This window comes from Anastrepha obliqua, unplaced genomic scaffold (genome assembly GCF_027943255.1).
Source record: "Anastrepha obliqua isolate idAnaObli1 unplaced genomic scaffold, idAnaObli1_1.0 ptg000009l, whole genome shotgun sequence".
Taxonomy (NCBI): domain Eukaryota; kingdom Metazoa; phylum Arthropoda; class Insecta; order Diptera; family Tephritidae; genus Anastrepha; species Anastrepha obliqua.
In genome coordinates, this window is record NW_026562178.1 from 3471279 (window position 1) to 3496552 (window position 25274).

At 36.8% G+C, this 25274-nt stretch overlaps 1 protein-coding gene across 3 annotated transcripts in view; it reads right to left on the bottom strand.

Moving 5' to 3' along the window:
* The window catches only part of LOC129251242 (putative dual specificity tyrosine-phosphorylation-regulated kinase 3 homolog), a 169594-nt gene that overhangs the window by 56036 nt on the left and 88284 nt on the right, over positions 1-25274 (bottom strand). For 2 of the 3 annotated variants that reach the window (XM_054890595.1, XM_054890596.1), the window contains exons 2-4: positions 16062-17160; positions 14530-15994; positions 12237-13207 (exon numbers count right to left, since the gene is read on the bottom strand). In XM_054890595.1, coding sequence (XP_054746570.1) covers positions 12237-13207; positions 14530-15748 — 2190 coding nt within the window. In that variant the 5' untranslated portion in view covers positions 15749-15994; positions 16062-17160. The remainder of the gene's footprint in view (positions 1-12236; positions 13208-14529; positions 15995-16061; positions 17161-25274) is intronic. The other variant, XM_054890597.1, reaches the window with a different exon arrangement.

The window sequence follows — 25274 nt, forward strand, 5'->3', positions numbered from 1 at the left end:
AAGCAGCAATAAAAGCGCTGGAATCAAAAACGCACTCGTCAAAAACAGTTCTAGAATGTTTTAAACTACTAGATGACGTATCTAAGTGCTACAAGGTGCACCTTATCTGGGTACCAGGCCACAGGAACATTGCAGGAAATTGTAAGGCGGATGAACTTGCAAGAACCGGTACAACGCTCGATCTCGAACCGGATAAGGCGCTGATACCCATGCCCACAGTCAATTGTTAATTACTTATAGACAGGGAAACCATCAAAAAGGTTAATACAATCTGGCAAAACCTCACAACATGCGAACTAAGCAGAGAGACATGGCCGAACTGGAACAGCGGTCGATCGAAGCTCTTGCTAAGATTCAACAGAGAATCTATAAGAAAAATGATAGGTGTATTAACTGGTCATTGTTTAATAGGCAGCCACGCTAGAAGGTTAGGACTCCCTTACTTCCTTTTCTGTAGAAGCTGTCTTAATACAGAAGAAGAGGAAACAGTCAGACACCTTTTATGTGAGTGTGAAAGCCTAGCTATGAGAAGGCTGCGAACTCTCGATACAGCATTTCTAACCGATGTAGCGGATATGGCCCATCTAAAACTAACGAAGCTCTGCTCGTTACTTAAAGAAACCGGATGGTTTGAAAAGGAACACGTAGAGTAAGGATAAGCGCCAGTGGTATCACAATGCACCTGCCGAAGGTCTAAGTGTGTCTTACGACAACCACCCTACCTACCTACCTACCTAGATCCTATCACAAACAAACAAATAAGCAACTGACGCAAAAGTTACATCATACTATTCTAACATATAAGATCAAAGCCGACGTAGCAGACTGAGGTAACTTCAGAGCAATCAAGTTGATAAATCATTCTTTTAGGATTTGGAAGCGAGTACTAAATAATAGACTAGGTAAGTTGATAGAGATCAGTAAAAATCAATGTGGTTTCATGGAAGGCAAATCCACAACTGATGCGATTCACACAGTAAGAATACTAGTAGAAAAGTGAAGGGAAAATAAGAAAATGCTCTATTTTATATTTATAGAGATCATCAGAAATCACCGATCCTGCTGGATGACAGCCTACTAAACGAAGTCTCCATGTTTAAGTTCTTGGGCTCCGTTGTAACAAATACCGGAGAAGTTAATGAAGATGTGCAGAATACGGTAAACTCAACATGGCTAAAACGGCTCAATCCAAAAGGCAAAATCTATAAACGGCTGTACGTTCCACCCTATTACCAGAGGCCGCATGATGTGCTCTAAAAAACCTCAACGAAAGAAAAATTCAGACAGCAGAAATTAAAATGGTGAGATGGTCAACATGGGTCAAATCGTCCCGATACAGTAAAACGGGACAAAAGCAAGGAACTTTAAACTTTTTAACTAGAATTTTTAGAACTTTTCTGGGCATGAAGTTTTATAGCCCATTGAATTTGCATAACAAAGTACCAGTTTCAAGTGACTGCAAAATACAGTTGATTTTGAGCAACATTGTTTTATTAACGGTACTATGCTTCTTCTACTATATAAAAAAATTGAGAATGTTTTTGTATGGAAGAAAAGGCGTGGCTCGTTAGCGAAAAAAAGTCGACATGATTTTTGTTGTAGTACGAAATAACTGTATTTTTATAAAAAAAATAGAAGGGTTTTATAATTTTGCTAACCGGATGTGCATATATGACAACAAATCGTAGGAGTATGAATTAATATATTTGAGCCATACTTTGTGTTAATTTTAGCACAATCGTGGAGGTATTCGGCTGAAAATCAGCCGAATTTATTTATTCATTTCAATAAACTACGGTACAAATTACCTTACAGACTAGACACAAATGCAAAGAAATGCAAGCCAAATTTGGAACTATAATATTAGCAATCAATATAAATACAATATTAAGTAAACACATTTAATCCAAATTATAAATGAGAACGAACAAGAGCTGTAAACGGTAGTTTATAGGTATGCGGATCAAAAAATTTTGACGTATTGCGACGGATGAAGCCTAGAACCGAATAAGATTTTTAAAGAATAATATTAATGTGACCACTGAAGGAAAATTTCGCATCGAATAATACTCTGTTACATTAGCTTTGATGTTCCCGATCAGTATTAAGTATACAGTTTTTGAAAAGCAGATTATCGAAGAACTTAAATTTCTTTTGAAAATGCTTGTATTAAAAAAAATGACTGATTACTAGTTGCTTTGAATTTCTTAAGATACTTCTTTTTAAAATTTCTTAATTTCTTGATTTCTTATCTTGACAAGGTGACTTATAACAGAGCTTCTTTTTTAAAGGAATATTATTATGCATTATTGATTCAAAATAAGAAAAACAACTGTGAATGCTCAAGTCGGACAATAATTCATCCCATTTAAATTCTAAAAGTGAATTATTTATGTTGACATAATTACAGGATGCATAATTAAAAATAGTTTCATCAACACACGATAAAGGTAAACAAATTTAACTTAATATCTAAAGTGGCATGATGAATATCGACATCGGATATTGGAGAATTACACTTCGATATACAATAATTAATATTAGCATTTTTGAACGTAGTTGTAAACGCACGATACCTTCTCTTGACGACAATTAAAACGCCACCTCTTCTTAAGCAAATAGTTTTAGCAGTATCGCGATCTTTACGAAAAACGTCGTACAGATTTTAGTTAAAGAATTCATTATCAAAAAATTCGAGGTCAACCACGTCTCAACAATAACAAAGATGTCATAAGCCTCCTGGTGCAAACCTGGTGCATTACATAAGATTTAGTCCTTAAACCCGAAATGTTGTGAGATAATATACCTTTAGCCCATTATTCATCTTAGTAACTTCACTAGGGTGCACCGTTTGTTTTTGAAAAAACGGAGCGGCCTTATTCTAACCTAAGCTGGCCAAAGAGACGCATTTAATATCTTATTAATGTTTTGTCCAGCGAAGACCGAGAAAACTTATTGCATGTTAGGTCAAAAGTACAATAGAGCAATTCACTAACTTCAAATGATTCGACAATTGTTATTTTTTTCTACAATATTTGCCGAAGTACCACACTGGCACTCCCCAATTAGCACTAAAGCGCCGTTTTGACACCATTATGAGACCTACAACAAGAACATATCTACATCCAAACCAGAGCTGTTGATGTAGTGGAGAATATTGATGTGATTTAGGTTGGCGCACTGCCCCAAGCTGTCGAAGAAAGGAGCACTTAATCGTCTAGCTTCCGAACCCAGACATTTATAGAGAAAGTGCTCAACAGTCTCCTTCTCTGAAAGGCTCCACAGCTTCTGCAATGGGCGTTAAATGGCAAAGCTAGCTTTTTCGATCGTCCAATGACCAGTAAACACAGCTACGAGTTTGGATATGGAATGGCGAGGGGTCCAAAGGACTTTCTGACTCCTCCGTATATTGTAATAAGGCCAAAGGGTTTTCGAAATAGCACATGAAGAAATGCGCTTTCCTGAGAAATAATTTGTGCAGTTCCTCTTTAACAACTGTCAGGGGTATGCCGATGACCGGGTAGGAGGGTCCTGAGGCCAATTCCTTTCCTGGCAAGCTCATCAGCAATTTCATTTCCCTATGTTCCTATGTCCTGGAACCCAGATCAGAGAAATGAGACCTGCACACCCAAGAAATTTGATCTCCTTACAGGAGTTTACTAGTTTGGCTCTGTACCATGGCGTCGTTAAATCCTTGATCACGGATTGACTATTAGAAAAAATTATAATATCTCCCTCGGTCCCACGTTCCCTAAGCCCTTTGCATTCCTGCAGGTTCGCAAAGACTTCGGCTTGACTTCCCGATTCTATCTTGGAGCCGTCACTGAAGACAGAGGTGCAAGCTTCGGCGCAGATTTTCCCCTCTATTCAATCTTGCCTATTTGGGAAGATTGCCCTAGCACGACCCTCAAACTCTAGTTTGCGGATGGAGAGTTCTGTCTGAAGCTCGGAGAAATACGGTGTTAAGTGCCCAACCTCCTTTAACCTGATTGCAATTTGAGCTGCGATGGAAAGAACCTAAAAGTCAATGGGAAGTAAGTGCAAAACCATATTCAAGGCAGCTTTGGGGAAATTTCTTCATGCTCCGGTGATGCCAATACATGCAGTTCTTTGCACCCTTCCCAGTTTAGTGATATTATACGCCTTTGCAGAAAGAGAAGGTTATACTGGCCTTCTTTACCTGATTTTCCATGTGTAGCTTCCAATGGCGTTTGGAATAAGGTATCACTCCAAGATACCTAACTTCCGATGAAAGCGGGAGAACGTAGTTGTATAATTATTTTCTGGTAAATAGCACTAGCTTCGTTTTGTCAGAGTTGTCTCGGAGGCCGCAATTGGCAGCTCATTTTCTAATTCTCAGCCATGACTGAGGGAAACGTTCCCGATACCATTAGGACCAAGCCTTCGGCGTGTGCTACTATGTTAACTTAACGTCAATAGCAATTAGCCAAAGTAAGAGTGAAAGGACACCACCCCGCGGCGTCCTCCTGTGCACAAATCTAGCGACTTAGCCCCTTTTGCCACAGAGGTTTTTCCACTCCTAGGTTTATCTAATGCAGTGACAAATGACTCTGGCCCAAATGTTATTAAAAGCACTCTCTATATCTATGAAGGCCGTCAGAGTGAATTTTTTGCCCTTGCAGGACAGGAACCACCAAGTTACTTGTTTTCTAAAGCATTACAGGCAAAATATCGTCAAAGCCAGGAGATTTAAAGGGAGAGAAGCTATGATAATCCACGTAATTCTCTCAGCTGACAGGATAGATTTCCGGAAAACATCGAGTATCTTTACTTGTCAACTCGTTGAATGGATTCGCAGTACTTATTCCAGGAGTTGCGTTTCGCATATTAAATGGCTTTTTTGTGTTCATTTAAAATTACACGGTGAGTTTGAAGATTTATAGTTTGGTAGCATTCATTAAAAACCCTCCTAACCTTCTCTTTCAAGTCAGTCAGCGTCTTGCTCCGCCAGGGAGAAAAGTCTTTCTTGCTAAAAGATACTAGACAAGCCACTTTGAAGGCCGTTTGATAAGACCGCTCTAAGGTTTCACCTGCTTGTCCAGTTGATTAGTGGATGAGTAGAAAAAAGTTCGCCTGTTGAATTTATAAAGCCCTATTGAACAGAGGCCAGACGGTTATTTTAGGTTTCCTGTAGAGAGATAGATATGGTGTCCCGTACGAAATTAATTTCGAAAAGGATCAACGTGTGATACGAAAAGGAATTTCTCTGAGAAACCTTCCAATTATCAACCCTAATGGCAGACGATAGTGTGATAACAAGAACCTCCTCCCAACCGCTTGATGTTTCCGATGCTGGAAAGAGAAACGTGAGTGTGTTGCCCTAGTTCTTCATAAGGATATTACGGTTAATAATGAAATTAAAAAGGGACTCACCCCGGTCATTTATTCCGCTGCTTCCCTAAGTGGTGTGTCCCGCATTGGCGGGACTAAGGACTTTGCTATTCACAAACTTATGTTAACTAACCCTTAACAACTGTCTATTTATTCAAAAATGAGTGTTTCTTTGTTTATTATTTATTTGCACAAAGTAAGATAAATAACTATTTATTTAAAATTAATGTTTACTTAACACTTTTTTATTTGCTCAGGATGATATCGACAGTTCCTAAATGAAGCCACTCTGCAGTCGAATAGCTCAATCAAAAATTTCTTTTGCTGCTTGCTACTCCTCTTAGGAAACCTCACCTTAGTGTAAAACATGGAACCGTTAATTGCATCTGTTACACGATGTATACAACGGTGAACGGACGACTAGGTAATGCATATTCCCCATCTCCCCTACGGGTCGTTGATAATAACCAGTAACCGTCTCAACCTTTCTCACGCATTTGCGGGCAAACATAATGAGACAACATCCATCGACCGTTTCGTTTATAGTTACATTCTGGTCATGCAATGGCATTTCATGGATCTCCCGAAATTCCCCAAATGCGGCAATTTTGTTTATTCACGCTGTCAGAGAGGTTGCCTTGTCAGTCATTAAAATTTGCTTCCAAAAATTGGGTTCAGTGTCTACCACTCGAGCGACTGTTTGGCTGTATTCCAAGCGACGTGAATGGTCTATCGGCAGTATTCTTTGTGTCAATTGCACTTTATACGGAAACTAATTTAAATCATCCTTTAAAATGCGCCGCATTGTGATTTCACTGAAGCCAAAATGCTGAGCGCGATGACGATACGATACTGTTGGCGCCTCGACACCAAACGACGAATAGAATTACCGCGATACTTTTTGCGATATGCGCATTGAGTTAGAACAATAGAACGCCTATTTTCGATGAACAGCGTCACTATTTCAGCGCGTTGTTTCGGTGTAAAGCGATCAATGGTTGAAATTGTACTGAATTGACGTATCGAAAACATGTACGTTGAAGTCGATCGGTTGGTAAATGCCAAAGTTACTCAGCGTTTACATACCGACATAAAAGATGGTGCACCGTGTACCAATTGTAATAAATAAATAATACATTACTTATTAGAAAATACTTACCGTAAATACCATAAAACAGAAATAATGTTGTTACTAACTTTTTACGTTAAAATTGCAATAACTCCTCTGAGTTCGATCACTGGATTGTCGGATAAAAGACATAGACTGATGCCAACACATTTGCTTTACTTTATTTTCAATACCTTACTTCTAAATGTACACGTTCACTTTAAGACTCAATAACTCTATTACTTTTCGTTTATTCGCTTACACGTTTAACTTCCTACTGAATACCTCATGCGCATGAACCTCGGCTTATATATATGTGCTTAATAACTATCGTAATTTCTAGTGTCCGTAGTTTCTTCTCATAGTGCAGCCATAAACACGATCCAGTCTATTTCTGATGACGGTTTTGAATTCTCTACTATGGTCGATGACTCCACAGCTTCTAGCTTGAATATATATGTATTCACATCGATGCCCTCTGCCTCTACAGCTTCGCGGAGCCTTGCTTGTAGCTCTCCCTTGCTCCCAGTAGTTAACAAGCCTCACTGTTCCAATTCTGTCTTAAGATGCAAAATCTTGAGTTCGCTTAGCATTGCGATCCTGTTCTTAGGAATTTTGTTACGTTCAAATTCAAGTAAATCTCTTACAATAACTTCTGTGAGTTTGATCACTAGATTGTCGAATAAAAGTCACAAATTAATGGCAACACACATACTTCACTTTATCTTCAACACTTTACTTTACTCCTTCACCTTAAGACTAAATAACTCTATTACTCTTCGCTGATGCACGGGTCTGTCTGTTAGTTGGCTAAATGACAGTCCAGAGTATTGTTTACGCGGGTGCATTTTGAGCGAGTAAACGCGAAAACAGAAAATCAGTAATGAAACGTTCGTAAGCTCGACCAACTTAAAGTACATAAAAAAAGTTTTTGTTTATCGCACCATTAGTCCTTACAATGATACTGGTAGCATCTCGAAACCTCATGGAGGTGGTCATCAAAAGACTGTAATGCCACGTGAAATGGCTCAAAAAATTAAGAAGCGACTTGAGCAAAATTCCCGACGAAGTGCCAATTAAATGGCGAAAGAACTGAAAATATCTGACCATCTGTCGCATACTGAAAAATTATCTCAAAGTCAAGCCTTACAAAATTAAAAAAGCGCATGATCTCACACCAAAGCATGAACAAGTCAGACTTGAGAAAGCGAGCTTTCATACGAGAATTCGAGTTATCGATTGGCCACCAGGAGGCAGCACCCGCCACAGGTAATGGTCTAGGTCAATAGTGCGAAATATTATCCGGAAAGTATTCTGGAGGTTGCTTTGAAGTCAAACATATTGGTGGCTGACCATGGACGTTTCAACAGGACTCGGCACGGTCTCACAAAGCTCGAGTGAATCAAGAATGGCTAAAAAACAACGTTCTGAACTTCATAACCTCCACACTGCGAACTAACAGATTCACCAGTCTCGAGGCGCAGAAAAAATCCATTGTCCGCAAGTGGGCCAACACACCTGCAAGTCACATTCGGGCAGCTTGCGATTCGTTTCTGGGCCGTCTCAAGGCCATAGTCAAGGCGAAAGGTGGTCATATCGAACAGAAGTAAATTGATTCTTAATTATGTATTATTTTCACACATTTTTACTTTGATTGAATAAAAGTAATTTTCCAAAGCCACAAATGGAGGAACCTACAGTTTCAAGCCGACTCCGAACGGCAGATATTTTTTTATGAGCTTTTTCATGGCAGAAATACACTCGGAGGTTTGCCATTGCCTGCCGAGGGGCGACTGCTATTAGAAAAATGTTTTTCTTAATTTTGGTGTTTCACCGAGATTCGAACCAACGTTATCTCAGTGAATTCCGAATGGAAATTACGCACCAACCCATTCGGTTACGGCGCCGGTCATTTATTATGAACTACTTAAACCATCTGAAACCACCACTGGCGATCGTTACCGACTGCAGCTAATGCGTTTGAATCGAGATCTCAAAGAAAAGCGGTCGGAATGGGAATGTAGACATGACAAACTGATTTTGCTGCATGACAACGCCAGACCATACGTTGCTAAATCAGTCCAGAAATATTTAAAGGGACTGAATTGGGAAATCTTGGCACACCCACCGTATTCCCCATTGCATCGCAAAGTCGCTCAATGAATGGATCAAGTCAAAAGAACTCGAATTTTTTGTCATCCATATGCTGCCTGAAAGATAGAGTACAGTTGTAGCTTCCAATGGCATATATAATATGATACTTCACATAATATCATGTATTATTTAATTCTTTAAATAATTCGTAACTTTGGCTAAGAAAGTTCGGAAACTTATTCCCATACCCAATACATAGAACTAATAACCATACCAGTACTCTATATTTACGGCGGATCCAATATCCCGACAATTTTTGTTGGTTATTTCCCCACTTTGTCTCACTGAGAACGCAACAAAAAGGCACTGAACACTCTTTGTTCGGATAGATTTGATTTTGAGTTTATGTCCGCAAAATCAGTGAAACAACAGAATACCCGAAAGTAAATTAAGGTGTACATAACGCGAAGTAGCACAGCGAAGTATATGGAATATTATGAATATAAATATATATATTGTTGTCAAGTAAAAACAAAACGGATACAATTATGAATGGACCCCGGAAAGCACCGGGAAAATTGAAGCTAATGTCAAACTTCTGGATGCATACGTAAAACCGGGGCGCATCCGTACTAGGTGATAGCAATAGAATAGCAGATTTGTGTCTGCTTTTTGGTTGTTTTTTAGTTCTTTGTTTACATTCTGATTAAAATTTTACCACTTATGTCTTTTTTTGCTTTTTTATTAATTTGTTTGCGGTACATACCTTTGATACCGGAACGATGGGGTCTGAAAAAATTAGGTTGCTAACTCCATTTATCTGTATGGAACAAATGAGGTAGAACTATCTTCAATTATAATTGAATAATAATAAATATTAATAGCTTTTATTATGTACAAAATGAAGCTAAGAAAACTTATCCTACAACAATCCTACGTACCGAAGGTCTTAAAATATTTCTATTGAGGCAATCTTTAAGTCGTGAAATAATATTGAACTAGGAAACAACTTTATCACAGCAATATTATCTATGATAGAAAAAACATTATGGGAGAGATTATAACTAGTAGGATAAGACAATTTGTAGAAGTATAAATAAATAACACAACAAATTTGAGTTCCAAACAAAAAAGGATTCCGAATATTGTTGCAAACGGTGAAACTTCGCGAATTGACTAGCAAGAATAACGGTCGAATGAGCCTCCAAAACAAAAACTTGAATTTGCCTTGATGGTGACAACAGATGGCTGCATACAACTCGCTAGAAGATGAGAGTTGCCATATATTGAAATTACGATCGCAATTGTAATCGTAAGTTTAAGTTGTAAGCGAATAAACGAAAAGTAATAAAGTGGTTGAGTTTTAAGTTAAACGTGTAAGCAACGAAAAGTAATTCAGTCGTAAGGTGAACATGTTCAAAATAAATTAAAGCAAGTTGTGTTGCCATTAATTTGTGACTTTTATTTAACAATACAGTGATGGAATTCTGAGGAATTATTATGAGAGATTTATTTAGATTTTAACGTAACGAAATTAGTAACAACATCAAAAAGTAGAATAAATTGCGCAAACACGTAAGATAGGCACCTTAGATTTTACCAAAGTTGTTTACACGATATTGCATCAAAAGTTATTGGAGAAACTGAAAAATTCCGTAATAAAAATAAGACTGTTTGAGATTGTTTCAAAGTTATCTCGAACTTAAAAACTCTCAAGTGAAATTAAAGAAAGAAAAATCGACGAAACAGCTTACACACTCGGAGATCCTATAGGTTCAAATCATGGTGTACGCTTATCTCTAACACACATATTCAAACGACAGTAGTAATGTCATTATGTCTCATAGGAACCACAAAAGTACATATTATAACTGATTGTCAATCAATGGATCAAAAACCAAATGTACGTATTTAAGAAGCCTCGTCATGTATCAATTTCGGACATGACTACATTCTTTTATAGTTATGGGTGTCTGCCTAAAAGTGATAATAGAGATAAGACGGTTTTAGCGCCGTGTGGATGCACACCAAATATAGTTGAAAGATATAACTAGTACTAAAATGGAATAAGCATATTTCAGATCAACATTTATGCTTAAATGACTTAGTTCGTCATCGGCATGCACGAGAAAGAGCCAAATCACATGCTCAAAATATTGGCGAAAATAAGAATATTCAAAAAAAAACGCTCTTGCAAGAAAATATAAATACTCGATGAAAGTATGTTAAAAGTTGTAACGCCAACTCTGCTAAATGAACATAAATCATACATTAATCTGCCGAAGAACGTAAACACAAAAAAATTAAAAAAAAAAATTACTTTGTAAATACTTATTGTACAATAATTATTTAATTTTATGAAGCCTCCTTACATTACTTATAAATTAAGTTAAAATTCTATCATTATCATTTTGAAGAGAACGCTTAGATCGTTTTAAAGATTTTTGCTTAGCTACAATCGGTGCAACCTCTCTGTAAAGTTGTTTGAATAGAGAAATATTTCTTAAGTTAAGCTAAATTAATATAGATTAATTCAGCTTCTGCTCGTATGAGCAGTGTGCTCACCGAATGTATTATTTAAATGTATTTCAATCTACATGTATTGTATTTTTTCAATTAATAGTTGATCAGGTAGTATCGGTAAATCAGATCCATTGATTAATTGACGTAACCGGGAATATGACTGCGGTTTGTCTACGACGACACTGTGATTGTGTTGGCGATATACGAAAACATTAAAGCAGTCTTCAACTAAGCTCTTTCGTTGTCGTCTGAGGAACGAATATTTGGCCGAGTGTATGAATACGTGCGAAATTATTGGAAGAATTCTGCTGCCAAATGCTCGGTGACTAGACAGCCGATGTTACTCTGATAATTTTACTTCAGATAGTTAAACCTGATAATCTACCAGTTTTCTTGTTCTTTTATTAAATCACCAGAGGCTGATCGACTTGGCCGGGGCCCGAAACATGGTAGTTTGCAGCACCAGATTCCAGCATAAGAAGATACACCAAGTTACCTGGCTGTCTTCTGAACGAAAAACGCGAAACCAAATCGATCATGTTGTCATAGATGGAAGACACGCTTCTCGTGTTTTAGATGTACGTACGATCCGAGAACCCAACATCGACTCGGATTATTACCAGGTTGCAACCAAACTGTTTATACGCCTCTGAGCAGCAAAAAACATACATCTACCTACGCAAAGAATGTTCAACATCGAAAAGCTGCAAACACAACAGACAGCCAGAAGATTCGCCGCTCGACTCTCACTCCTGCTCTCAGAGAGTACTGCCTAACACACCAGCATGCACGGGAAATGGAGCAACATTTCTCGTTTTTTACGTACCGCCGCCGAAGAAAAAAATCGAATTCCGGTGATCCCGAAAAAACATTTTGGTACGGTGCAAAAACAAAAAGTGTGTACACAGTGTGAACGAAGATAAATTAAATAAATGTTCGGCCATTTTTGTACGCAAACCGACCTCTTACATTAAAATGTTATAATTTTCATCGAATAATGTGCTCGTTTTTTGTTGGAAAAGTATTCGCAACCAGTAAAGGTTCAGATAAAACCTGTTATTTCGACAAATAAAAACTTATGTATGAATAAATAAGTCATCGCTGTGAGAAGACGGTATAAAAAAATATTTACATACATATTTTTACAACATCAACGTACCTTTATTCCTGAACGCCCCTGCTGTTTTAGTAATACATTTTCTGGTTTCATGTCGCAGTGAATAATCTCATTTTTATATAATGCATCCAAGCATTGCAGCAGTGAATGAGCGAATTTTCGAACAAGTTGAAGGCTAAAACCTTTGAAGCCATTTTTTTTTATCAACTCATATAAATTTATATTAAGTAACTCAAAAGTAATGCACATATGATTGCGAAATGTAAAATAATCGAACATGTGGATTATATTCATTGTATTATACTTGTCTTGTCTCCGCAAATGGTGCAAAATGCGTATTTCCTCCTGTGCTTGCCGGTGAAAGCGTTTTTCATTTCGTACAATTTTCAGGGCGACATGCTCATGCGTTTTGTGGTCATATGCTTTGATAACTTGGCCAAAGCTACCTTTACCTATCACTTTGAGCATTTCATAGCGATAAGCAACATGGTCATGTGATATGTGTATATATGCGCCCTGATCGTTATCGTAATCGGAATTATTTGGACCGAATATACCGGGTCGCTTTTTAGCGTTTGCACCGATGAAATATATTTGCGGATAAGCTAATATTTCTGTGCGCTCATATGGCGTTAATTTATGCATATATAGTACCATTACTTGCTGCGGAGATACAACCAAAGATTTAGGTTTCGCCTGCAAGGCACACTTTTCCTGTCCTGACATAATGATTTGCTCATGGAATGAAAACGTGTCACCTACATCCGGTAGTTGTTCCAACTGACATTCCGTAGCAGCCGTTCTGGATGACGTTAGGACTGAACAATTGCTTTCTGAAGTTGCTGTAACTGCACTTGTGAGAATAAAAGGTATTTTGCAATCCGGGTTTGTAGTTGATAGTCTTGTTGATGAACACATATCGATTTTGTTAGGCAATGCACAGGTAATAGGTGTAGCCAGTGTCGAAGACGACGCAGTAGCTGTTGTCGAAATTATTCTGGCCAAGGATAATGCTGTAAAAAACGCTTGGTAATACTTTAAAGTTCCTCGCGAATAAACACATATAAGTATGTACATTAAGTTATACATTTGTAATTTTTTGCTGTTTTTTAAGAAACGAAATTTTTAACATCTTTTATAGTCTTCATTGGTAAAATCAGACATCTTATATAACCTTTATAAATTCGGATACTACTTTGACTTTCAGATAATATACTATACTCATTGTGTATATAATATCATAGTTACAAACGCTGAACTTTAGGCATCCGATAAAATTAAGGTATTCGGACGGTAGTAAATACGAATGAAACAAGATAAAACCCTCGCGAAATTTCTCGAACAAGTATTCATAAGCTTAAAACCTAAAAATTTATGGAGAATATTTTATGCTGTTAAAACAACCAAATTTTTAATTCACCTCGTAAATTTTCATAAATTTTAAATTAGTTCATATGAATTTTTGGTACAATGCTGACATAAATTTGCAGTTTCTAATTTTTCATAACAAATTTTATTGTGATGTTTACATTATTACCCACTCAAGGTTGCAGATTAAGAATGCTTCCTAACAAAATCATCATTGGCATCATTGATTGATACTACTAGGATAAAAAAGTTTTGTTTGTCAAAATCTGGATTCAACGAAAATACAGAAAAATCAGCAAAACCAAATGAGCCCTACAGAGCGGTTTAATGGAAAAGTGAGCGAGACGGAATCACAACGCCAGAAGCCCCCACACAAATAAATTTCTGTTCGACATTGTGTCTTCATGATATTATATACCCAATGCTGCAATACGAGTGCATATAATAATTTTTGGATATAATATTGGGTTGTCTTAACAGTCCAGTAAGGCCAACTTATCACTGCCGTCAACAAGTGGCCAGAATTCAACATCATGACAATTCCAGACTACAAAGAACTTTGATTCTTTGACAGAAACTGAGAGAGCAGGACTCGTAAGGTTTAATGTATCCACTGAAAAGTCCTTTAATAGGAGTAGTTGCAGTTTCTGCGCAACGCTCTTAATCGAACAAATAGAGGTCTGCAAAATGCACCTAATCAGATTTTTGCTCTGATAAAGCAGAACTTTTACACTGAGCTTGGAAAATAGCTGACCATAGGACCTATGTATGTGGTTTAATAAAGTCCATAAAATATGTATTTAATTTTTTTGAGATTTGCTACTGAAAATTTTGACAACTCTTATTTATATATATATACAGGTATTTAGATTCAACAGGTATTTAGATATATAAACAGGTATTTAGATTCAATTAAGATTCGACGGTTTCACAAAACAAACTTTAAAAGATTATTAGACAAATTTACCTGTAAGAGACTTCGAAGAGTACCAATTTTTTTCTGGTTCCCCAAGTTTTTGTATTCCAGTATTATTACTATTATAATGGGTTAATTGATGTTGCTGATGCGGATGGCTGTGGATATTTTCTGTCTCTGGTTGCATCTGCAAAATTTTCAGGTTGGCAGATAATGTTATTGGAACAAGAGGTACATTCTCGCTGTTCTCATCGTTCGTATACTCTTGCATAGTAGGGGGAATTTGTTGTGCGTGGCACCTACTACGATTTATATCATACTTTTGTACAAATTGTGCTTGCTGTTCCGAACAAAGCTTAGCTGTTGTTATGAGATCATCGCTGCATATCTTTATCATGGAAACATTATCATCAGTAAATGAATGCATAATGCAAGCGTCGTTTGTATGAGAAATGTCTGAGGTAACATTGGCACTAACGTTATTGGACATTTTCTCCGTCGCATGGTGAATGTCATGATTATACGTAGCTGTAAAGGTACTTTGGTACCGAGTATTCGTTGTGGACTCAATTACGGCAGATTTATCTATTAATAACAAATCTTGCCCATCATGTCCACTTGCTCTATTATGGTTATGGAAATTCTGCTCGTGATTACGCGATTGTGAAGGTTGTTGCTGAATTTTCTTTTGTGCACCAACCATTTTATTGGCGCTTATAGTACTGTGGATTGTGGAGCTGTTGTAGAAAATGGAGCCTAGGCCAGATTTAGAATTACTACTTTTGCTGTAGCTATTGTTATTCGGTTCGATGGATTCTCGAGTGTTTGTTTTTAACAAATTCTGATTACTGTTACAGTTTAGAGCCTGGTATGGCAACGGCGATTCTAAGCTATGTGTTGATGTGTTTTTACAAGGAATTTGCTCCTCTTGAAAATCGTCGTTTCTCCTATGTGCTGCTCTCGTAGGAATACATTTTATAGCAGTGACTTCATTATTCAGCGGTACATTTGATACATTTAACGTAGCCTTAATGAAATTCCGACTTTTACCCTTTTCACTCGTTGTATTCGGACTTAAAGAATTATTTTTTGATACTTTGCTGTCTATTGTGGGCACATTTTTAATATTATCATCCCCGCTCTTACTGAATAAGTTGACGCAATTTTCATTTATACTTGTGGGTACGGTACAAATATAAGGAGTTTCAAATTTTGGCCCAGTTCCGTCATTCTTTATATTATACGGTGACTTGTGTTGCGGAATTGGCATTTCTAATTATTCATATTAAATGATTTTGTTAATGAAATTAAAGATTTTCTTATACTTCTGGTAACAATTAGAGGAGCTAAGTTCAGTTTGTAATATGCGTTCGGAAAATCAGAATGTGTCTTACTAGATAAAGATATTTTACTCAATTTATTGTTAACATCATCCAGATAAATTTCGGCTAGATCAGTTATTATGAATGATTTGGGGAACTTTTCTCACGGCAAAGATGACAAATAAATGTTTACACTAAAATATTTAAAGAAATATGTTTTGGGGTTAGATAATGATATATGGTTTAATATGAATTCTTTACCTCACTTTTCGTTATTGTTTTGCAATTCGAACTGTTCTATACGGTATGGAGCAGAAGTTGATAAAACAAATACTTCCTTTGGTAAATATAAGGCAATTTACTTTTTGAAATCCAGTTGTAGACACTTAGAGGAAATATGTTATTCTTCCTCAAATTTTGTAGCATTAAAACTCACGTTCGCTATCGTTCATTTTCCTCTATTAAGTAAGATGGTGTTTAAACATCCATCGCCGTGCATATACCGACTGGAACCTAGCTTTATGTCTGATGTAACACTCTGAACAAATATTTTGACTAATTAAAGATAATACCATTAACAAATCACCATTTGACTGGTGGTAAGCTGAACATGAATTTAGTATTTAGCCAGAAAATCTTATATTAAATTTATAGCTGATGGCGTAGCCGGTATTCGATCATTATTGTTAACTCTTTGATGTAATCGTTGCAATTGTTTGTCCAAATTTGCATATTCCTTGGAGGAAAAAGATGCATGTGAGCTTTGTTGTGGAGACGAAAGCTTTGGCAGAGCAACTACACTCGTTGCTTACATGCTTGGCGATAATTTTTCTTGTTGATTTCGGTTTATTTTCCTCTCCAGTTACTTTTTGAATTAAAAAACGTTACAAACAAAAGTAATTTGTTGGCAGGTTAAACAAATTTTAGCAATATATGAGATATATTTCTTGGTTTTATTAATGTTCGCAGATGTATCAAATCCATTGTATTGTGGCTTTCTATGCAAATGCCGGCTTGAAATATAACACCCTGCTATATTACTACACATCCAACCGAGTTCATTCACTTTATTACCTGCCGTATTATTTTTGCTATTTCTACATTTATTTATTGCCTGAATTGATCCTTCAGAAACACAGTATGCTTCTACATTTATTCCACTAACTTTCTGTTTCTCCGTATATGCTTTGTCTTCGGATATTGGTCTCTCATTCGGTGAACCACATTTTTTTAAGCCAAATGTTTTCTATTGCTTATCTAGCTATTACTATTATTAATTTCTTTTTAGGCAAATAAAAAAGTTTTAATTACTATAGCAAAATGTTTAGTTGTTTTGCACTCGAGCGTCGAAAGTTTCCCACTGAAAACACAATATAAGGATAATTTATTATATATATTTTTTACATTTTATACATATTGCCAGATATATGTTGTAGCTTTTTTTTTAGCAAAGCCAAAACCATTAAACCAGCCAATTCTTGGAAAATAATCAGTGAACAAAAAGCAGCTAACTTAAAAATTGATTAAGTAACTTTCTAGAATACAGACAGTAAACGATTAAATCATCCCAGTCTCCAGACATCAAACCCAGCATTAAAGACTTGGTTTTCAAGATATCTTTTGAAACAATCTTTTGCTGGTGCTGGGCATTTTTATATCCGTGAGCTGGAGCGTACTAGGGTTTTAAAAATTTGGTCATACACTGCTGGTCTTAGGTTAGACGCACGTTTAGTTGCATACAACTTTGCTTGATATTTATTTACATTAAAGGACGATAGAAAAGAAGTTGATATGCAAAAACAATTCTTATTTAATGATACTTTAAATATAATATTCAAATGATTATACATATTTAACAAAATTGTGTTTTTCAAACATTTTCTTACAACTACCCAAATAAGGCGAATTTTTCTTTGTCATTAGAATATACGCACTTTGGCTTTTTAATTTTTATAAGAAAAATATTTGGATTTTAACTTAAATTACTATTTGATTTATTTGAAATAAAAAAAGATAATTTCAGTAATGAGTACTGCCTCCTTTGTTAGTAATAACTTCATAAATCCGGTCCTTCATAGAATGATACAAGGAATCTATGTAGTTCAAGGAAATCTCGCTCCAAGCACGTTTAATATCTGCAGTTAATGTTTCCTTATCTTTGTATTGCTTTCCACCTTCGTATACCTTCCGTGTTAGCCAGCCCCAAACATTTTCAATTACGTTAAGATCTGGAGAATATGGTGGCCAGGTCATGATATTAACGTTCTGACTCGAAATAAAAGATTTTACTACTCGAGAGTTATGAATAGGAGCATTGTCTTGTTGAAAAATCCAAGGAATTGGTCCAAAGAGATCTTTTAATTTTGGAAATACGGACTCCAACAATGTTTTGAAGCGATCGCCCCACACCATTATTCCCCCTTCTCGGCTATGGTGGCGACTTAAATATAGCTCATCCTTCCGCAAATCGTGATAATTATATTGAAATCCATCAGGGCCATCTAAATTATAACGTTTTTCATCAGTAAATACAACTGAACGCCAATCATTTAGTCGAGAGTCAGATTGGACAGTCCACGTCATGTATTCTTTCGCGAATTGAAGCCGGTTTTCTTTGCGTATTGCATTCAAAGAGGTTTTTTTCTTGATTTTTAGACGCATCAAGTGTTCTGCATTTCTGATCGTACGCTGAACAGTTGATAGGCTTGCTTTTACTCCGGGCAATTCCTTGATCTTAGCAGCAGATTTAGTCGAATTCGAAGCAATTCTAACAATTTGGCGTACTGCTTGTTTTGATAGTGCCTTTTTTTTCCCTTTGAAGTTATTTCCATATGCCTCTGGATCCTTCAAATATCTGTCAACAGTTCTGGAGCTGCGATTTATTTGTTTGGCAATGTTCCGATGGGACAGTACTTGCGAGTGAAGAAAGTCTACTTTTTGACGTTCCAATAAGCTCATAAAAGCAGCTTTTCCCATTTTTTTCTTCAAATGTAGCTCGAAAGCACTTTATTTGTTTATTTTTGATATTTTTTCTCACGAAAGTTTACACTTGTCCACGCAATACGAAGAAATTTAAGCTGCGTCTAATTCAATGACCAACCGAAAACATGTGTGATTGCCATAGAAATTTCTATAATCTCCCAATGTACAGTTATTTTTTCACAAATCACTCAGCTGTCAGTATTTTTTTTTTTCGAACAAGATTCGCACTTCGATAAGAAAAGCATTTTGGACAATTAGAACAAGCATGATAATAAATAATTGATTTTGTTTAAAAAAAAACGATGGTGCGTCTAACCTAAGACCAGCAGTGTATATATAATATATTGGTGAATATTGAAAGAGGGTCAAATCGGAGGAAAATCAGATCTTCTGTGCTAAAAATTGTATTATTATCGAGGAGTATAAAACGAGTTTGTATTAAATTTTGCGTTAATAATGGATTTAACGGTGTGAAAAACTTAGAAATGTTAGAAAGCATGAACGCTTCAGAAGAGATCATGAGTCTATCGAGGATGACGAAAGTAGTGGCATTCGTCGACAGCGAAAGCCAATAAAAGCATAAACAAAAAGAAAGCAAAGTTGATCAATAACGGCAAATTAATCATCCGAGAGCAGTCAGAGGACTTAAGCATTGCTCTTCAATCCGTTCAGGACATTGTACTTAATGATTTGCGTTTGCACCGTGTTGCTGCAAAGTTGATCCCAAAGGACTTGAATTTCATGCAAAAAAGGGACTGCGTTGCTATCGCCAAAGGCATGATTTCGAAGGCTGAATCGAACCCAACATTCATCAAACGCATCACTAAGTGAGACGGGAAGTGGGCTCATTACTACGACAAGCAATCCAGACTTCAGGCGAGTGAGTGAAAAGCTCCGAATCAAGCAATATCAAAAAACCACGTCGTTTTTAGTCAGAAAGAAAAGCGATGCCCATGGCTTTTACAGATTACAACGGTACAGTACACCACAATTTTTTGCCAGAAAATCAGATAGTAAATAAGGACTATTATTTGGGTGTTATGAGAAGTTTGCAATTCGCCGAAAAAGAAAGGATTTGTAGGAAAGCAACTCGGGGAGTTTGCATCATGATAACGCACCGGCGCACAGTGTTATCCTTATTAGTGAATTTTTGAGTAAGAAGAAAATGAATATCATCCAACACCCATCGAACTCACCTGATAAGGCAGCCATAGGGATCGAGTTTTTTTCTGTTTGATCGAGTCAAAACACCACAACGGGGAAGACGTTTTAACAGCCGAAAGGAACAAAATTAAAAAATCCAAGACGCCTTTGATGGTAATACTAAAATAGAGTTCCAGAAATGGTTCGAGAGCGTAACAGTTGGTGGCGAGTACTTTGAAGGCGATAATATTTTTGATGAATAAACTTGCACTTTGAATTTCCTGAATATATTTCGGGAACTTTTTGATCAAGGTAGTATAACCAGAGAATGTTAAATGAGCTTTTTTCGAGTTCTAATTTATAGATTCATAATAAGGTCATTTCAAATTCAACTATCTTCACGAGTGGGGAATTGCAGATATTTACCACGCGAGTGACGCGAGTGGAGGGTTTCTATATTTACTTACCACGCTAGGACAAGAATTCAGATATTTTCTGCGTTTACCAAACTACTGAGGAAGTTCATAAGATTTTTCGGCACACTACTAAGGAAATCGAAGCGAATAAATTTGCGATTAAGAAGGCCGCGCGGCAGTTATTTGTGGTGCAGAAGCTAAAGTCGGCGGAATTATTCGTTTTGTTTTTTGGCACGTATATAATTCAGGTTCAAGTCCTGAAGTCATATTTTTTTTCTTGCACATTTTTTTTTTTACAATTCAAACCAGGAAAGTTTGGTAAAATTTTTGAGTTTATTTTAATTAAAATTTCTTTAAAATACTGTTTTTTTTTGTATTTTATAAATGGAAATTTCTTTTCGGTATAAAATAGTTCATACTGGATATGACCTGACTTTTATATAAATCAATCAAAACAGAAAATATGTACATATATCTATAATCTATTTCATCAAATCCAAATTATATTGATGAGAAAATATCATTCTAATATCCGTCCAGAAAGCCAAACGCGCATACACACATGCATATTCATATAATTACGCATACAAACTTTCAACTAACGCAGAATATGTGCATATAAAACTGCGAATCGAATAACTGAGTGATTTAGAAAAGATCATTAATAATTGTAGATTAGCGCAATCGTGAAAGACGTGTCATGTATGCAGTACATCGTCTCATATTTCACTCAGGTTCAAATCCTGTGCACAGTTTTTGTTCGATATTTTTATTTCATTTTTTATATTTGGTTTAATTGAAATTGATTTAAAATAGTGTATTCAGGTTTTTCTAATACCAGTTATTTAGAAATTTATTTTCTATATAACATTATTCATTTGAATTGATTTATATGTAAAACAGCCATAAAGTCAATCATATGAATATGCATTCCTATATTTAATCTCTTCAGTCAAATCTGAACTACTTACATTTACATACACATATTGATGAGAAAATATTCTAATACCCATGGATGCATCCAGAAAGCCAAACGCGCATACACGCATATGTATATAAATATATGCAAACCTTCAACGAACGCAAAATGTATGCATACAAAAAACAACAACTGCGACCGTCTTCTTGTCCGTCAGTGAAAAGATGGGATATGTATACCCTATGAGCAAAAAGAACCGGGAAGGTGATGTTGACTGTTTTCTTCGATTGCCAAGGCATAGTCCATGAGTACCTTCCATCGGGCCAGACAGTCAATAGAGAATATTATTTATCCGTTTTGAAACCTTAGAGAGATGCTGTGTGTTGCAAACCGCCGGAAATGTGAGCAAACAATTCTCAGATTTTGCATGATGATAACGCGCTCAAAGAGAATACAAATCGGCCCGCCGGGGGTGTTTGGAGGAGTGGGTTAAACGTTGGCACATGTGTATTGCTTCAGATGGGTCATATTTTGAAGGAGATAATATAAATTTGCCTTACATTTAACTCTGTTTTGTTTAATTTAAACATTCCCGGTACTTTCTGATCATAAGGTACATATATGCGGCTTTGCGGACAGCAATGTGTGATTCGCTGGAAGTCGCATTAACTCGCGACTGTCGCACAGTTAGAAGACATATTTACATACATATAAGGGTGCATACATACATACGGAGCCGCGGCCACTCGACATGACAAAAATTTAAGATTTATCAAATATTGGCAAATAATTCCACGCGAAATATTCCAATATTGACTATTTTCGAATGGTCGCGAAAATTGGCATATGGGCGGCTCGTTTTATGAATGAAATTGAAATATGAGCTCTAACTTATGAATGAACTTTTTGTTTTTGTTTTAAATTGTTCAGCGCCGTCGCTGATAGAATCATGGCCGCTGCGACTGCGTCTACGAATGTTTGTTTTTGTAGTCGCTAGGCTTAGATTTTAGCTTTGGGCGACATGCGCATGTGAGGTATGTGTTTTTGTTGTGTTCTAGAACATTTTAGAATGTGTGGTGGCAAAGCGGCCATCGCGTTGCGCTTGCTGTTGCTTTTGCGTCTATCAAAGTATTGTGTTTTTGTAAGTACAATATTAGGAATATCGACTGGTGAAAGACAAAAGTACACGGAAGCAAGAAGGGAGCGCTGTGCTCGCGCATATATGCATGAATGTATGAACGTGCATGGACGTTGTAACATATGAATACAATTATTTTGTAGGAAGTTTAGAAGGCAAGTAGGTATTCTCGTATATGTATGTATATATGCTAGGGCATAAAGTGGGTATATATACATACATAGAGCAGAATTGTTTTTGCACTTGTTAGGAAGAAACTCGTGCACTAGTGCGTATGTGTATTTGATTTCTTGTAAGAATGTGATGTGCTGTGACATGTGTACATATGTACATAAGTCAAGGTTATTTGGGCATACTTGCATATGTGATATGATGTTCTTGCGCTTGTGCATTATTGTTTTTCATATACAAATGTACATACATACATATGTATGTAAATGCTGTCGAATACATAAACTATAAATTGACATACAATATAAAATAAGTGTTGATTTATCTTAAACCATTCTTTTTTTCTGAATGCAAATACCTCCTATTGACATGTACATACATATTATGTATGTATATTGTCATATACCATCATTTATGTACATATAAAGTATACGTTCATTTTTGAATGTATGTAATGAAAAACTTCATGAATTACTTTCAGAACTTTATTAAAATTTATTCGCGTCGGGCGCATGCACAAAACCTTTTGTTCACAACGCAGGCGCAGAAATAAACGCTCTGCGTATTTATCCTCCCCACGTGACTCGCCATCAATTCTCGGTGGAAATTTTTTTTTTTCGTTTTTAAATTTTTTTTTTTAATGTAATCGTAAAAAAATTTGTAATAAATTTTATGTATCCGCTTATCATTTCAAAAGTAACAAAATGGTAAAATAATAAGCAGTCGAAGAAATAAACGCACCGCCTATTTTTCCTCGCCACATGTTAGACTCGAGTTCAATTCCCGGCTCAAACTTTTTCTATAAATTTTTTTTTTTTAAATCGTTTTTTTTTAATGTACTCGTAAAAAAATTTGTAATACATTTTATGTATCCGCTTATCATTTCAAAAGTAACAAAATGGTAAAAAAATAAGCAGTCGAAGAAATAAACGCACCGCCTATTTTTCCTCGCCACATGTTAGACTCGAGTTCAATTCCCGGCGAAAACTTTTTTTTATAAATTTTATTTTTTAAAATCTTTTTTTTTTTAATGTATTGTAGTTGAAAAAAAAATTATGTAATAAATTTTACGTATTCGCTTATTATTTCAAAAATACGAAAATAGTACAAATTTAATTGGTTTAATGTCGAGGTGAGAAATGTGTTGTGTGTTGAGGTGAAAGATGTGTGGTGTTTCTAATTTTTGTGTGGGCAAAAGTCAGTGAGGTGTCTATAAACTCGGTGTGCTAAATGACCTTATTACGAATCTTTCAAATCTCAATTGTACTAAAAAAAGCTCACAGTAACATTTGCACCTTCTCATTGCATTAACATTCTCTGGTATAACACACTTTGTTGGGTATTTGGACTAATCGACAGTCAGTTTGTCAGTCAGCTGCTCCACGCTCTACTAGACGATATGCAACAGTCGACCCTACCGCCGGGACTGAAAAGTTGGTCCGCGAGCTACCTGGACACCTCCCTCCAGAACACTTTGCTTTATCTTCCTCTGTTATAGTTTTGGTCGCGGACAAATTGCTGACGAGTGACGACCACTCAAATAATTTCCGGACCACTTATTCAGTCCTGGCACGAGTGTCGACTGTATAATGCTATCCAGTAGCGTGGAGTGTATCGAAAGAATTTTTCGTGTTTAGCGCTGCTAGGACAGTTCTCTCCCAGGGGTGGTTGGTTTTGGTTAAGCCCACGGTTTATCTGGGTGTTTATGGCGGTGACTGCTGTGGTCGTACTATGCACTAGTCGGAAGTCGTGCTGATGTGAGTCTGGGGCCAGATGTATCGTGTAGAGTGGGAGTAGGAGGGTTTCACGAGTCTTCACTACTGGGGAAAGGAGAGTTATCGGGAGATAAGATTTCCCTTGGTTGGCGGTTATCCCAGGTTTCAGTAGTGGGACCACTCTCCCTAATTTCTACTTGTCAGGAATGATGAGAGTGGTTATCCAGATTGAAAACCTTTGGGCCTAGCTTTTTCAGCATCAGCATGTTAAATCCGCCAGGGCCAATGGCTTTAGATGCTTTTGTTTTGTTGATGGCCCCCTTGACCTCATCACTGGGGAAAGTATGTGGCGCATTGTTGTTCGGTAGATTGTGCAGCCGTCTGGTTGCACGACCCTTGGATCTGTCGACTGAAGGATGCAATATAAATTGTTAAAATAGGTAAAATAGGGTTAAAATAGTTCGCGCATCTCTTCGATTCCAGAAGGTGACAGCCATCTTATCGTTGTACTTCGTCGGGTTCGACAGAGACCTTGCGGTGGACCACAGCTTACTCACACCGGTGGGGAAGTAGCAGGTCTTCAGGTCCTCTACCGATTTGGTCCGCTTATGTTGGGTGACCAGTTGCCGAATCTCCAAATTGAGATTCTTTAAGCAACGATCCCCGGGATCGGCCTGGCGTAGGTAGTCTCGATCATTTGCTAAAACGGCTGCTTTAGCTGGGAAATTGGGACATATGTCTCCCGGATTCTTCCTGTGAGTTCCTTGTGATATGCTCGTTCGCCTACGCCCACATTGGTGGGGATGGCGAGAGAGGCAAAAGTGACCTCAGTAAATTTATATATGACCGGTGATTCGGGAGAAAAAAGTCGGCAGGTATCTCAATCGAGACGATAATGGGCAAGTGGTCTGAGGTAAGCGATAGCAAGGGTCGTCAAGTTATGCTAATTATCAGACCAGCGCTAGCAATCGTTATGTCAGCCTTGCTGCT